Raw genomic sequence first — 15,782 nt, forward strand, 5'->3', positions numbered from 1 at the left:
TGCACATGTATATATGATGTATAATGTATTTAATACGTTACTTCTGGGGTATGCTCATGGCACAGGTTATTCCGTGACAATCAGAGTCACAAGTCATTTGCGGCAGGACATCACAGACGCATATGCAGGGACTGATGGAAAGCCTAGAGTCTGTTGTATTTTGAACTGCACATTCAGGTATGCTTCCTGGAGACATCTCATGTGATGTCATAAAACCCATATTTTAAAAATGAGTTATAGATATGTCATTTGTTATGTACATTTGCCTGTTTCCAGACACAGTGGCCAGGAGATGGTTTTTGCCCTTTGTCTATCAACCATGAAGCCTTGGACCAGTCAACCTTGGTTTCCTTATCTAGAATGGGGCTGCCACTGCCTGCCCAGCCTCCCACGCCTAGGAAGATTAATGACTTCAGGGATATGAAAGTTTTCTGTAAGACACAATGTCAGATACAAATGTGTCCTCAAGAAGGGCCGTGATGTGTAATTGCAACCCATGCGTTAGAACCCTATTTAAGATATTTCTTAGTCTTGTAGTTTGCTTGTTCAGTCTTGTACTCCTTCTCTAACACTTAGCCAGGGCCTCACCTGGGCACTCACCCACAGCAAGGATCATTACCCTGAGGACGGCAAACTCACTCAAAACAATGACCAAACTGAATCCAACCACTGGTATTCTGTTGAAAAATTTTACCCCTCATTTTTTTTTTTTTTTTTTTTTTTTTGTTTTTTGTTTTTACATGTTAGCAAAGCACTGTGTCTAATACAGGAAGATGGTTTCTCATCCTCTGAAGGGTGCACAATCCAAAATGCTTTTGTTCAGTAGTGGTGACGTAATTCCAAGGTAGCACCTCTGCCTGACTGGGCAGCAGCTTCCTCACTTGCCTTCCCTAATCCACTGTAGTGCACTTCAGTCCGTTTCCAGAGTAGAATGCAGGAGCCTGACTCTAATCCTACCCATGCATTAAAACATTTCAATTGCCTGCCATTTCTTTGAAGATAAACACCAACGCCCCACATGGTTGGGCTTCTGCCAGCTTCCCTAGACTCTTCTCAAACTTTTCTCCAAGTTGCTTTCTACACTTGCAGCCACGCAGGCTCTCTTCATTTCCTGCAAATGTTCACATCCCCCTTCTGCCTCAGGACCTTTGCACAGGCTCTCTACTCACTTCCCTTCACTTGGCCACTTCTGGCTCCTATTTAGGATCTCCACTGAGATGGTACTTCCATGAAGAAGGCTTCTCAGAACTGCCCCCCACATTTGATCAGGGTCTTCTGTTACCTTCTAGCATAGTTTAAGGTTCTTTCCTTAATACCACTTATTGCTATTTGCGCCTATATGATTTTTGATTAATGTCTATGTCCCTGACAGGATTGGAAGCTCCACAAGAGTGCATGCTTGTCTATTGTTCATTATCATATCTACCACGTGGACCACATAGGAGGCACTTAGTACATAATTGCAGAATAAATTATTTTAATCCATTCATAGTCTTCTGCCCCACTGCCCTGACAATACAGCACACATTTATAAGTCAGCTGGTCTGAGGTGTATATTAAAACAATTCTAAAGGGGAAAAGACATATCTATCATAGAGCGATTGCTGAAAAGTCAACAAAGATTTCCTTCCCTGACGAAACTAAGTGATTTGGTGAAGAATGAATGAAATTTGGCTTTATATTCTAAAAGAAGAGCAGATTTATTAGGAAATGATTAGTATAGTTAAATGATGGCCAGCAAAGAGATCATTTTTATACCTCTGCTTTTCCAAAAATAAGACTCCCCTCTCCACAAATCCCGTCGACACACAGCCATGCGTGGTTTGAACATCATTCCATCTTACACCAGCCAGTAGGCTTCTTGTGAATGTAATGGGGTGACCCATTGTGCACTTTCCTTTCTCATGCTCTATACTTCTCGGATGGATCAAAATCAACACACGCCATCAGAGCACAGAAAAGATCAATTCTAACAGGTTTTCATTACCTTTTCTTCCGAGTCGCCTGGCTGACAGGTAATTACTCCGTCTCTTGATCCTCCTGCAAATGTTGCCTTACAATTTGCCAGCCACTGTTGTCAGAAAGAGATGCAGACATAGGTAAAATCAGTGATGTTCTGAGAACATTTTTATCGTCAGTCCTGTCAGGGAAAATTAATGAAGCTTCTAATCATAGTAATATAAAATTTTGCTGTAATGCCTTTTTGAAATTATTTTTTTCTGGTTAAAGATGAACTATTTGAGATTAAAATATCTATTCCTGTGGGTTCGGTGATGCTCATTTTTAAATTTTTATATTTTTAAAAGATTTTGTTTACTTATTTGAAGGGGAGAGAGAGAGACAGAGAGAGAGAGAGAGAGAGAGAGAGAGAATGAGCAGGGCAGACGGAAAGGGAGAAGCAGACATCGGCTGAGCAGGGAGCCTGTTGTGGGGCTTGATCCCAGGACCCTGAGATCATGACCTAAGCCAAAGGCAGCCATGTAACTGACTGAGCCACCCAGTTCCCTTATGATGTTCATTTAAATATGTAATTTCAGCATTGTGATATAACATTCTTGGAAGATGGTTTCACCAGACCATTCCTATTTTATGTATAAACTTAAAAATATCATATACAGTTAGAAACCTTTCTTGTAATAGAAATTTGGAGATAATACCAACCATTCCTCACAGGCTGGCAGATTCTGGACCATGCAACTGGACTCATGGCCCACCTGCCTCTCTGTGATATTGAGTGGCTTCTGTGGGGGCAGGTCTACTTCAATGTAAGAAAGGCTATTAAAATAACAGCTCAGCTGCTCAGAGATTCTGCCGTCCTTAAGTATTTGGGATAGTAACTAATACAGATACTAACTAATACAGATGTGACAAGGAACCCCCAGGCACAATATAGCCGTGAAGAACTGAAATTGAGGGGGAGCCTGGTGGCTCAGTGGGTTAAGCCTCTGCCTTTGGCTCAGGTCATGATCCCATGGTCCTGGGATCGAGCCCTGCATCAGGCTCTCTGCTCAGCAGGGAGCTTGCTTCCCCCTCTCTCTCTGCCTGCCTCTCTGCCTACTTGTGATCTCTCTCTCTATGTCAAATAAATAAATAAAATCTTAAAAAAAAAAACAACCCTGAAATTGACATCTGACATGAAAAGAGTGGTTTTGTTCACCAAGAAGAATGGAAGGATTATTTTTATGAACTGATGATGAAGAAGGTGGAAAGCCATGACCAATAAAGCCACAAAATAGAAGACAATGGAAATTGTTATAGTAGAATGTTAGGACTCTCACCCTTGGGTAGATGATGAAGAGATCAGTAACAACAAAAACAACAAACAAAAAACAAGTAACTTTCAATGTTTTCTGTGTATGAAGCACTGTGCTGGGCAGTTTACATAGGTTATTTCTTTTTTTAAAATTTTTTATTTTTTATAAGCATATATTTTTATCCCCAGGGGTACAGGTCTGTGAATCGCCAGGTTTACACACTTCACAGCACTCACCAAAGCACATACCTCCCCAATGTCCATAACCCCACCCCCTTCTCCCAAACCCCCCTCCCCGCCTCAACCCTGTTTGTTTTGTGAGATTAAGAGTCACTTATGGTTTGTCTCCCTCCCAATCCCATCTTGTTTCATTTATTCTTCTCCTACCCCCTTAAGCCCCCATGTTGCATCACCAGGTTATTTCTATTTTTAAAGGCAATACTGTATTGTGTTTGAGAGTATGGACTTTTGCATCCCATAGACCTGGGTTTCAATACCAACTTTCCACCTCCTAGCTAATGAGGACAATAATAGCAATTCCAGGGTAGTTGTGAGCATTCCATGATTTAATTTAAAAGATCTAACTCTTATCATGTTGGACACATAGAAAGGACACAGGAAAGGATACATGCTATGACTCTTATTATATCCTTACAACAATTCTGCAAATTAATTATTATCGCCATCTTACAGATGATGAATCTGTGGTGAGGACATTAAGTGACCTACCCATTGCACTAACCCTTAAGTAGCTGTGCTGTGATTTGAACCCATGTCCATGTGATTTCAAAATTCAGGCTTTTTCTATAGTGTTTGGCATATTATAGAAGTATTACACAGATACTACACATAATTACTTGTCAGAAATCAGGGGGTCTGCCTGCCTGGTTTCTGGATCACTTTTGTCTCTAACATTTACAGTCTAGATCTACAAAGTAAAAAGAGAGTAAAGAGCAGGAGTCAAGGCCAGGAGAGGCAGCTACTGAGAGTAGTTAGGAGAGAGCCGAGATCCACCCCATCTAGTTTCAAGTCAGGCAAACGCTGGAAGGAAGTAATTAACAATTTTATTAAATCTCTGAGAAAAGTTAATGACATTGACAAGGAGACATATCAAGCAAATACCCATGTTTCCCAGTTTCTGGGTAGGGAAATTATGGGGCTAAAAATGAAACTTCTCATTTGTTTCATTTGAAAACTCATTAGTAGACATCATTTTTGTTTCATCCATACTGTTGACTGGAGCTGCAGCCCCTAACAGAGGAACAGATGAGGTTTGTCTTCTTCCAAAGATCCTGCCTTAGATTAACCACAACACCTCCCCAGGGCTCATAGTGGTGGGGTTCATTTGATTTTAATTGAATGTATATGCACAGAAACACAAAAACTTACCGAGAGAGTGGCTTCTTTTCTGTTGTTGTAGGTATCCAAATACTCTTGCAGTTCTAAAACACTGAACTTGAGCTTGTCCAGAAGTCCACAAGACAGGAGCTAAAGACAGGAAAATCATCTGTGTTAAAACAACTAGAGTGATAACTAGACGAGGCATGGCTCCAGAGATAGAAAAGAGACGTATATTTAGAATTAATGTAAAGTGGGGACCAGTGGCTCCATTTTTAGTAAGCTGTGCAATCTGTAACTTTGCTCCACAATCAGCTGCGGTGGCGACTGAACTGTGTGTGAAGACAGATCCAAATAGACTTTTGAAGTGATTTTATCGTTAATCTGAACTTTAAATCATTTAAGATAGAATGGGGTTCTCTTACTGCATTCCCTGTTGCAAGGTAGCTAACCACCAAGTTCCTGGAAAGACTAATTCTTCAGAGACTTTTGAAATCAAAGCACATATGCCTTGGTTTTAAAGGCAGTAATTACTCAGCCTATAAGATGGTTGTATGATACGCATGGGGGCGTGAACCCTCAAAGAGATCACCCATCAGGCAGGCTTAGAATTTTATTTAGGAAGTCATGATTTAGCAGTCAGCCAGAGGATGCTTTAACCAACCCTCAAACTCATCACTTGCAGTCCAGGCTGGATGAATCCCTCTAGGGGGTGATCAGTCTCTATCTGAGACTTGGGAGGGAGCAAATGAGGTCCTAGTGTTTCTGGATCCCCATCCGGTTGGGTAACTTGGCATTGTGGGGCCAGGCTAGGGCAGCTCTGGGATTTTGCTCACCTATTCATGGCTGTCAAAGCCAGAATTATTGGAGAAAGGTGCAAGGACATGGAGGGAGCACCGAAGTAGATTTTTCTCCTGATTCCCTGAAATAACTTGGACTTGGCTGGTAATGTACAATCGTTACTATGCAGACTTTCGCCTTTGGGGGTCATGTCACAACACGGCGCTGCTTGCAAACACTGACAGTATCTTTCAGACAAACCACAACACAAGCAAGCCTCCTGGAAGTTCCACCCCTTAGTAATCTGGGCCGGCCATTAGCCATCAGAGTCTGGGGGTACTCACAGTCTCAGCGTCCACGAAGAGTGTCGGGCATTCGGAGCAGGAGGTGAGCATCTGAGAAGAGCTGACAAACTTGGACCCGATTCCCCGGAGATTGTCTCCAAGGTAACTGGCCGCATCACAGGTTAGGAAGCAGAACCTTTTCTGAATATTCTGAAAGGCAAAATAATTACCATTTGTAAAGCGTAAGTTTTAACTTATGTACTAGAAAAACCCATTTTTTAATCTTTATAAAAATATTCAGTGAGGTAGAGGTGGGGGAGATAGGGTTTAGGGCGAATGTTGGTATCAAGTAAATAATCACCCAGCATGGACAAAACTTCTTCTTAAAGTGTCATTTCCCAGAGTGTGGATGCCTCTATAATCTTTCAAATAAATAGTACTTTTCTTTTTGATGGTCGTTAGTGCTGGTCAGCAACTTGAGTCCTCCTCACTTGTTTGTCAGATTAATGTGAAATTACTCAGATTACATCAATGTGTGCAAGTTTGAAAAGGTCGTGAGATGTACCACTTCTCTGTTCCCCAAGATTGCAGCTTCCTGAGAAAGAGCATCAAAATAGTGCCATTTGAACCTCTGAAAAGTGGAAGCAAATGCTTTGTGGGTCTGGAATAATATCTCCCTCTGAGGGTGTGTCTGTTCTGGGGTCTCTAATTCTGTCCCACGGTGTTGCTTACGTTGACTCATTAATCCTCACAGCTGGGGAGGAGTCAAGGTTAAGACCTGACTTGCCGAAGGTCATGCAATTAGTAAGTCAGAGGAAGAGTGAGCCTGACTCTAGAGCTCATATTCCTTCCACCAATTGACAAAGCTTCCCTAAGAGCTAGTTTCTCCTGTCCTGCCTGAGGACAAAACCAGAATTAGGAAGAACCTGAGTCATGGTGCTGGTGTCAGTGCCAAAATGGGAACATGTTCTAGCCCTTAAGTTTCCAACACACAGTACCTTTAACTAAAAGAACAACAGCAACAAAATCCAGTCCTAGGCATTGGCTTTCCTCAAAGAGATGTCATACCTTTTGAGTTGTGGAATTGAATCCAGGAGAAATCCTCTCTGGCCTATTGTGAGGAAAGTGAGCATCCCCAAACAACAGCAGCTGATTCTCTATGCTTCATATTAGAACAATGCCACCCATGTTACACATTAATGAGTTTTTAATTTCATATATACGAGAATTTTGGCATAATGCAGAGCATACATATGTCTTTTCGCTGTTAAGTTAGTTTTGTGTGCAGTTAGAAAAAAATGGAGAAAAAAAAAACTTGACCAAATGTTAGAGCAGAAAGAACAAGAAATACCATTTCTAGCATCATACACCTAGTTGAGTGGCAGAACCGGGAGCAAGATTCAGGTCCCCAAAGAGTTTGGGGTTCTTTCCATTTGACCTAAGGATAAGATGAGGTCTGGGAAGCCATCTGTCGGGGACCTTCAGAGCCTCTTATAAAGGCAGGAGATACACTCAGTTTAGCCCTCACTTGACTTCCATATAAACACATCATATAATTTGGAGGCACTGAGTGATACAATGATGGCTTCCTAACCCAGGAGCAGCGGGAAGGACATATGATGACTGAGATACTTGGAAAGATGGCCATGCTGGACCATTAGAAATCAATTTCTCATTTTTAAAACCAAATTCTTTTGGCAATTACCTTCTCTCTACCCCTCCAAAAATCCAGGTAAATACAGGGAAATGTGGCCTTCAGATTCACAGGAAAATGTGAGAAAACAGCAGACATGGTAGAATATACGGCAACAGCTTAATAGAGCACATGTCTGAAATGTATTTCATTTCTAGGATATTTTATTAATACCTATTTTGTGACTCATATTTCTCTCAATCACATAGCATATGATAACAGCTGAAAAAATTCTTTCTAAATGTAATATATTTTTAAAATAATTTATTTATTTGAGAGAGAGATAGAGAGCACACACATGTACGAGTTGGGCGTGGGCCAGAGGAGAGGGAGAAGCAACTCTCACCGAGCAGGGAGCCCGATTTGGTGAGGGAGCTCAATCCCAGGACCCTGAGATCCTGACCTGAGCTAAAGTCTGGGTTAATTTACTGAGCCACCCAGGTGCCCAAAGGCTAAATGTAATATTAAAAACTGAAAGAGGAGGTACATAATTGTATGATTATTATCGCAGGTAAGCTCCATAGGGATTAACCTAATACATGAATGGAAAAAAAAAAAAAAAGTCCAAACCCCCAAATGCCCTTACCCAAGGGCCCAGCCCCATCTCGTAGCTCATGGGACAACCTGCCGGTCTGCTGTCATCAAGTCAGATGTCCGTTTACTATTTCTGCTGAAAAACGTTCCCATTCATTCGTTCTGTGTTCACTGAGCATCTCCTGCATGTTAGCAACTGTGCCAGGTCTAAGACACCATTGCTTCCCCTCTCTGAGGCAAAGAGACAATGGGTAATTCTCACAGAATGTGACGGGCATGACAGATGTAACCACAATGTGCTTGGGATCCCAGGTGACAGGAAGAAGGGAAGGCTTCATTCACTGAAGTGAGCCCCAGTCAGGGGTTTGCATGTTATGGGAGTACTGAGGGCCAAGAGGACACGGCCATTCTAGGTAGAGGGAAAAATATTGCTCGGGATGAGAAAACTGAGCACAGATAGTGCTAGTGACTGTAGTAAGAAAAAAAAAAAAAACCAAAACAGCCAAATTTAAATTATTAATGATTAACCATTATTTAAATAGACTTCAGAACAATATTAAAAATAAATTACTTTATTCTTTAACAAATAAATTTGCTTCAAATGGTAATTCAAATGGTTTAACATTTCAATCTGGCTCAACGGTTAGAGTGTTTTTGGAGTTCTTATCTCTCAACAAACAATTGTTTTCTCTCTCAAGCCCCTCTAGCTTCCAGTTAATCTCAGACACAACTTTACTTTGTCCCATCAACTTTCTAAAAGATTTCCCAGAAAGTAAACTGAAAACTTGAGAGAGAGCACAATAACACTCAGTAAAAGCTATGGTGAGAAACCATAGCTTTAGTACCATTGGTATATAATTCTCCAAGAAAATGGGTCATAAGAAGGGCCACCAAGCTCAAAAATGGACTTTACCTTTTATAGAAACTTAATTGTGCCTTCCTGAATTGGAAACTTTGTTAAGGCAGACAATCCCACTTTTAATAGAATTCCTGGTTTTCCTGTGTTTCCCTTCTGCCATGGCTTTTCTTGAAGGTAATCAATGAATGGGCCCATCCCTCATGCCAACCAAGTTACGGTCCACCTCTCGTATATAGTCAACAGAACTCGACCTATAAAACCAGGTAAGGGGATTCTGCCCTTGTCTGTCTGTTCATTTCCCCATCACTCATGTCTACTGGAGGCTGCAACTGTATCGTCCCTTTCCATGTTTCCCCTTTATTATTAGTGGCAATTCTGTTTTGTGAGTTATCAAATGTAAGTTTAGAAAAAATGCCAAAAGAAAGGCACCTTTATTATAGGAAAACAGGAACTTGAAAGAAAGTAAAAAGAAGGGGGCAAAAAAAAAAAAAAAAAAAGGCACCCATAATCTCATCACTGTGAGTAAACTACAGTGAATTGCTAGTATATAATCTTCACTAGTTTCTGAATATTAAAAAATTAAAAAAAGGAATACTGTACACACTGGGTTTTCAAAACAAGTTTTCTCTTAATCTCTATGGTAACTATGATTCCATGTCAGCCAATTTTCACCTATAACTTCATCTTTTCTCATCCTGAGTGTAAGTCCCCGCCCTGCTACTTTCTTAGGCTCGCCTTCAAATACTGCACACAGGGCCAGTTAACTCCAGTGATGATGGAAGACCTTTGGGGTTGCTTCATAACAAGCGGTGTCTCTTCTTTTGCCGCCTCCTACCTCCGCCATCATTTGATGAAATTTGGAGTCAAAGTTCAGAGCAAGATACATAGAGGAGCTAATAGGAATTTGCACACCAACAGACAGGCAGGCATCAAAATAAACCTTCAAGCACCCCTCAGAAGTTGAGTTCTCCCCATCTCTTTGGTTCAGTCATTGTTATAAGTGTGTTTGGGGATAACAAGTAAAATCTGAAGGTGTCCACAAAGAGATTGCTACATTGAGCCATGGGCAAGGTGCCACGGGAGCCTGGCAGGGGGACTGGGAGCCAGGCTGCCCTCTGCTGGCCACACTCGGTACTGCATGGGCCTGGAGGAAGAGGCCTGTTTCCAGTTCACGCAGACTCTGTATGGACCGACTAGCAGGCTCTGGTTCATGCAGAAGCAAAGAATGACCGCCCATGTGTTCAGAAGCATCTACAACACGTTTAAGGAATTCATGCGGGGGAAAAGAGATAAAAGATAATGAAAGGCTAAACACGAATAATGTAGAAAAGGGAGAGACAGAGGAAGCGTCCAAGAGGAAGGACAGGATGAGGCTAGGCTTGGCAGAAGAGACCACTGGCTGGTTCTGGTGTCACGGATGACATCTGGGATGGATGACCTCTACAAAAAAGCCAGAACGGCAAGAGCGAACAGTCCAGCACGGATACTACGTCCTCTGGGGACAAGGCTCTGCAATCCTAGCTGGCGACGGCCGAGCAGATTATCGTTATTAGAAAGGCTGGAGTCAGACGCAACCCCGGGGTTCCTGGAGCAGAAAACAGTACGAGCCCAGCAGGAGACCACCGCCCCTCCCGCCATCGGAAGCTAGCCTGCCGCCTGCGAGCAGTCCCCCGACCGCGAGCCCCGTACCTTAAACAAGGAGGAGAACACATGAAATGTGTACACGGCGCAGGAGCCGTCCGAGTCGCACATGAGCTGGTTGATGTGGCTGCGCCAGGCTTCCTCTGCGTCGTCGCAGGCCGCCGGCTGGAAGGCAGCAAGGATGGCCGAGAAGAAGGGCGAGGGCGGCGGAGAGACCCCCCTGTCACCTTCTCCAAAGCTGGGAAAGATGAGAACAACCCAGTCACCCAGTGCTGTCCTCCTGCTTCCCCAGCCCCTTCCGCTGTCCTGCCCGGCCTCCCTTCGAGGTGGCTGCGGGGACCCCGCTCTGCTTCCCCCATCTTCGACAGTCTCTTCTGAATCTTAGGAAAAAGAACCTTCACCTCCAGAGCTGCTGGGTTTCCTCCCCTTCTGACTTCCTTTATAGCGAGTGGGGTCCGGCCCCAGGAGCATCCAAGAGCGAACAGTCTCGCTTTCCCAGCCACCGGTCCCCGGACAGATAAACAATACTTTTGGCTCTTCTGCGCCTTTTCAGTTTTCATTGAGAACCATTAGAACAAAATTTGGAATCTTTTCACTTGTCCTTTGTGGGGGATGAGTATTAATGGCTGCACATGCATGAATGCCCAGGAGGGGCGGGTGGAGGAGAGAAGGGTAGTGGAAGAATAGAAAGGCGAGGTGAGAGAGACCCAGAGGGAGGAAGGCAGGAAAGAGAATGAACACGGGGGAAAGGTCGAGGTCTTCTCTAGGTTCTATTCCCTTCAGCTCTTCCTTCCAAGCACAGATCATTCTCACCACAACAGAGGGTCTTTGTCTAGCCTTATCAAAAGCTCCTTAGTTCTTTTCCACATTCAGAAGAGAGATTTTAGGATTTTGACTTTCTTCTCCGGAAGTAAATCTCTAGCCTTATCACTTGTGAATCTTTTTCTAGACACTGCAGTGGCTTTTTTTTTTTTTTTTTTTTTATGCGGGCCTTGAACTCACAACCCTGAGATCAAGGCCTGAGCTGAGATCAAGAGTGGGATGCTCAACCGACTGAGCCACCCTGGCGCCCCTGCGTTAGTGTTTTTATCTATTCCTCTCTATTTTTGTCTGTTCCTATTCTCTGTGTCTCACTCGTCTCAGAAACATCAGCCACTAGGCTGAAAGCCTCCCACTTAAAAAAAGAGTAAGTATTTAACTTACAAAGAGCCTCTTGTACTTGTCTTTTAGCTCAGAGTGGAAAGAATTTCCAAGGTTTGCCAGTCTTGCTTATCTTCAAAGCTTGCAAAGCTTAGACCATGTCCCCAGGCCCTCTTTGGCTTTTGAGTTACTCTGTGGCTTTTAGGAGTCACTACCTGAGTACCCCTCTCAGTTCCGCACCAGGCCCTGCTCTGACACTGGAGGACTCCGACCAGCTCTAAAAGCCTTCAGGGTCAGAAGTCGATTTCGACTCTTCTTTAGGAAGTCCCGGCAGTGCTGTGTGGCCTTCCACTTGACGTAAGTGAATGCGATACAACGTGCCAGGTGCCAGGTACGCCGTCACCGCTCATTTCCACCAGGGGCTTCTTTACCTCGCGAGAGTAAACTGGTCCATGGCTCTGTCGCCTTTTTCTTCTGCCTCAGTCATGTCCAGGCTGAAGCTGCCACTGCATTCGAAGGTTGCTGGGAGTTCATTGACAGAACTGGAGAGATCGTCCTCCTGCACGGCCGTGTCCTCCTCCTCCTGGACGGCTTCAGCCTGGAAGAAGAAAAATAGGAAAGAATCCCCCAATCATGTAAGAATATCTTTGGGGAAGTCCATTCAAAGGAAAAATAAGAGACAAATCCCGAGAGTGATAGAAATCAGAGGCATTGATTTTCCGACTACAAAACAGTCACTTGGTATAACTGGACTGGGGAATTCTCTGAAGTACTGTTCATTCTTTACCTTCTTTTCAGTCTTGCCTATAATAGTTTCCAAAGAGGCTCTCAGTAGATTGCCCTATTTGACCCATGAACATGGGAGTATAAATGCTAAACTTGGAAAAGACCACAGAGACCCCTTGATCTAGCCCTTACATTTTATCTATTTTTAAAAAATTTTAAAAGATTTTATTTATTTATTTGGCAGAGAGATAGAGAGCACAAGTAAGCAGAGAGGCAGGCAGAGAGAGAGAGAGAGAGAGAGAGAGAGAAGTAGGCTCTCTGCTGAGCAGGGAGCCCGATGTGGGCTCTGTCCCAGGACCCTGGAATCATGACCTGAGCCAAAGGCAGCCACTTAACCAACTGAGCCACCCAGGCACCCCCAGCCCTCACATTTTATAAGAAACTCATGTGTAGGGAAGGGACTTGCCTGACATCAAGTAGATAAATCAGGGCCCTTGGATTCAGAGCTCTTTCCACTGTACAAACCTTGCCTTCCAAAGTGAGCTTATCCAGAGGGAATGCTCTGATACAGAATTCCTTTACCTATGGAAACTGGAATTTAGAATCACCAGTGACTGCTACAGTGAATGCTCAAGATCTACCTGCAGGACCCCTGAGTGGTCCACGGCTGCTCACCGAGCCCGCCATATTGCTAGGCCTTTCCATACTGGCCATCCTCTAAGGCCCACTTACATACATGCTTTGCTCTTGGAATCCCCCTGAAGATAACGGATAGGAGAGGCTGCTCTCACACTGCTGTACAATGAGCAGCGAAATGCAAGGGCTCTGGGTCAGGCAGAGTTGGGAGCAGTGAGGGGCAGGAGGGAGATGCAGAAAGTGTGATGGAAAAAGAGGCTGGGTTTGAATGCGGGCCAGGGGGACTCAGCTGGAGAACTGACTGTTCTTTAGGACAGGAAGGACGGCAAGTGGGTTACAGACCAGAAGAGGAGAGGAAGACATCACACGCACATGTTTCAGTGAGTCATTTTCTTAAAACAAAACCGAAGCCAGGCAAAATGGAAATATATATGAATTTGAGCATGATCATGGGTTGTTGGCTGGCCACCCAATTGGTATTCTGAATCTAGGATTCATAGAGAAATGAAGAGGGGTGTTTAAAGATATGTTAGGGAAACAAGATATCTCGTGTCTTTGAAGGAATTGCTCATAAATCCTGAGTTCCAGAGGCTTATTCATATCTGCTCTTTCCGGCTTTTTAAAACTACAGCGGTGCCAACGAGACTGGCCGCCGGTGGCTGGTCTGGGTTATTAGTGTACATAATCTGAATCTGTTGGGGGAGGGCTGAGTTCTCACAAAAATGTCTTTTATTTTCCCTTTCTCACATCACGGCTATATTGCACATTGTGGAAACCCAGCTCGGGTGGAAAACAGAGAGAGCCTTTCAGAAATTAGACTTAAATTTTCCTTGATTGAATTAGAGGATTCCTGCATGAGTTCATAAATACATTACCACTCAGGTAGTGCTTTCTAGGAGAAATCTATGTAACTTAGCAATCAAAATTGAAAAATTGAGAAAATGACTATTCTAAGACTGAAAATAGCAAATGCGAATACGTGCACACTTATTTTGTGATGTGCTTCCCATGAAATGTAATTTCTTAGGACTAATCTTAGGCATTTTAATCTCAGACAAGTTTCCTTTCTGGATTTTTTGGCAAGAAAAGGGACTTTGCTGACTCTGAGAATCCACACTGTAGTCCTTCTGCACCGAGGCACTCTCATAAATAATTTCTTAAGCTTCAATGTTTTTAAGTGATTATGATTGATTGGTTGTTCTTGGTTTAAAGTATGTTGATTTCCCTGGACCTCAGATCTGTTTCAAGTGCACTATAAAAGAATACACAACAGCCAGTATTATATATTTTTTTCCATTAGAAGTATCAGAAAAAATATACTTTTATATATTTTAAAGATCATTTTAAAACTTTCTCTTTCAAACTTATACTACCATAGCAAACTCAGGATAAAGGACACCTACTACCAACAGTAGGTTATTTTTTATTTGTAATATAAGAAAATACATTTCTATACTAAGGGGCATATATGTGGGCAGTTATGTGAACACAGTGCGGATCGTTTTATGATTAAGATATCTTAGGGAAATTTTGACAAAATTAACCTTAAATGTAATTTAATCAATCATTTTAATTGCTAGATTTTTAAAGACCTGACCTTTTAAATAAGAAAATTATATCTGTTACTTACTTTTCTCGTCAGTCTGGCTAGGACAGTTTTGTTTAAATCTGGCATAATATTGTGATTAACACTGAAAATTCCAATAGTATGCTAAAATGCCAGAGTGGAATCAATGTACAAATTGTGTAACTGGTTCCTACATAGGAAAAAATTTCCCCAAGTACATGCAGACACCCACACCTCACTTAGCATATTGTTTTGTAAAAGTCATGACGAAGAACAGCAATTTCCAAGTCAAATTTCAGTTGAAATTATCCATACGCTCAGATATGCACTGATTAGTTTTATCATTAATCAGCAGCATTCCTGCTATATGGAAAATGCGAAATGTCTCCTTTGAATGAGACCTCAAAGTGAATCTCTTTCAACCAACAAGAAGATGGCTGCTCATTTGGCAGGGTAAAACAACTTCCAAACATAGGCTCCCATGCACAAATTCAATTATTTCAACAAAGTCAGAAAGAAAAAAGATACAGTCCCTCCACTTAGAGCCCCCAAAGACTTCTCAAAAAATTGGAAGTACTTTTTCTTTAAGAAAACTACAATCATGATTGCCCAAATCTCTTCACCTTGGAGCCCTCAGAAATCTGCAGATTATTCATATCGGACAAAGACGCCTCGAAGCTAGCCATTCTGGTGTTAAAGGAATGAGGGTCCGCAGGGGTCATATCACAGGCTGTGGTGAGCGATTCCATGGGATTCGTCTCCTCAGAAGGGGAGCGAGTCATGATCTGCAGAGAGAGCAAAGCAAATAAAACACAGTGTGGAGTTTCTTTAAAAGCTCAAATGATCCTTTATGTAAGAGTACAGACCATTGTGTGAGCTCACTCTGGGGTGACAAATATTTAACATGCCCATCTCACTACTGTTGGAACTTAACCCCAGCAGCTGGTGTAGGGCATTAGGGCACAGAACTCTTAAAACACAAGCACTCATATTTTCATTTAACCCCAAAGAAATGTCCATTATATTTCCTAAAAACGTCAGATGTCTCACGCATTTTTAGAAAGAGTCCAGCTTCGTAAACATATCTAAGAAAAAGCAAAGGCCTTAACAGATCTGATGGTGTTCAAGGCTTCTAACAAACACCCCAGTATTTGTGTCTGTTTGCAACCTGTAGACAAGAGGCTGGTTATTACCATCAGTCAGACACCCCCTGACATTTTGGGTGTTAAGTTTAGCAGCGGTGCCAAGTTTCTTTAGCGGCACCTGGTAACCACACTCTTGCCTCAATTACAAAAATAAGTCTCCTGTTTCACAGGGTGGGAAGGTAGGCC

At 42.7% G+C, this 15,782-nt stretch overlaps 1 protein-coding gene across 7 annotated transcripts in view; it reads right to left on the reverse strand.

Moving 5' to 3' along the window:
- The window catches only part of FRY (FRY microtubule binding protein), a 437,325-nt gene that overhangs the window by 18,476 nt on the left and 403,067 nt on the right, over window positions 1–15,782 (reverse strand). For all 7 annotated transcript variants that reach the window (XM_059144289.1, XM_059144291.1, XM_059144290.1 and 4 more), the window contains 6 exons: window positions 15,075–15,236; window positions 11,954–12,120; window positions 10,431–10,620; window positions 5,716–5,865; window positions 4,643–4,741; window positions 1,988–2,071 (listed from right to left, as the gene is read on the reverse strand). In XM_059144289.1, coding sequence (XP_059000272.1) covers window positions 1,988–2,071; window positions 4,643–4,741; window positions 5,716–5,865; window positions 10,431–10,620; window positions 11,954–12,120; window positions 15,075–15,236 — 852 coding nt within the window. The remainder of the gene's footprint in view (window positions 1–1,987; window positions 2,072–4,642; window positions 4,742–5,715; window positions 5,866–10,430; window positions 10,621–11,953; window positions 12,121–15,074; window positions 15,237–15,782) is intronic.

The sequence above is a fragment of the Mustela lutreola genome, chromosome 13 (genome assembly GCF_030435805.1).
Source record: "Mustela lutreola isolate mMusLut2 chromosome 13, mMusLut2.pri, whole genome shotgun sequence".
Taxonomy (NCBI): Eukaryota; Metazoa; Chordata; class Mammalia; order Carnivora; family Mustelidae; genus Mustela; species Mustela lutreola.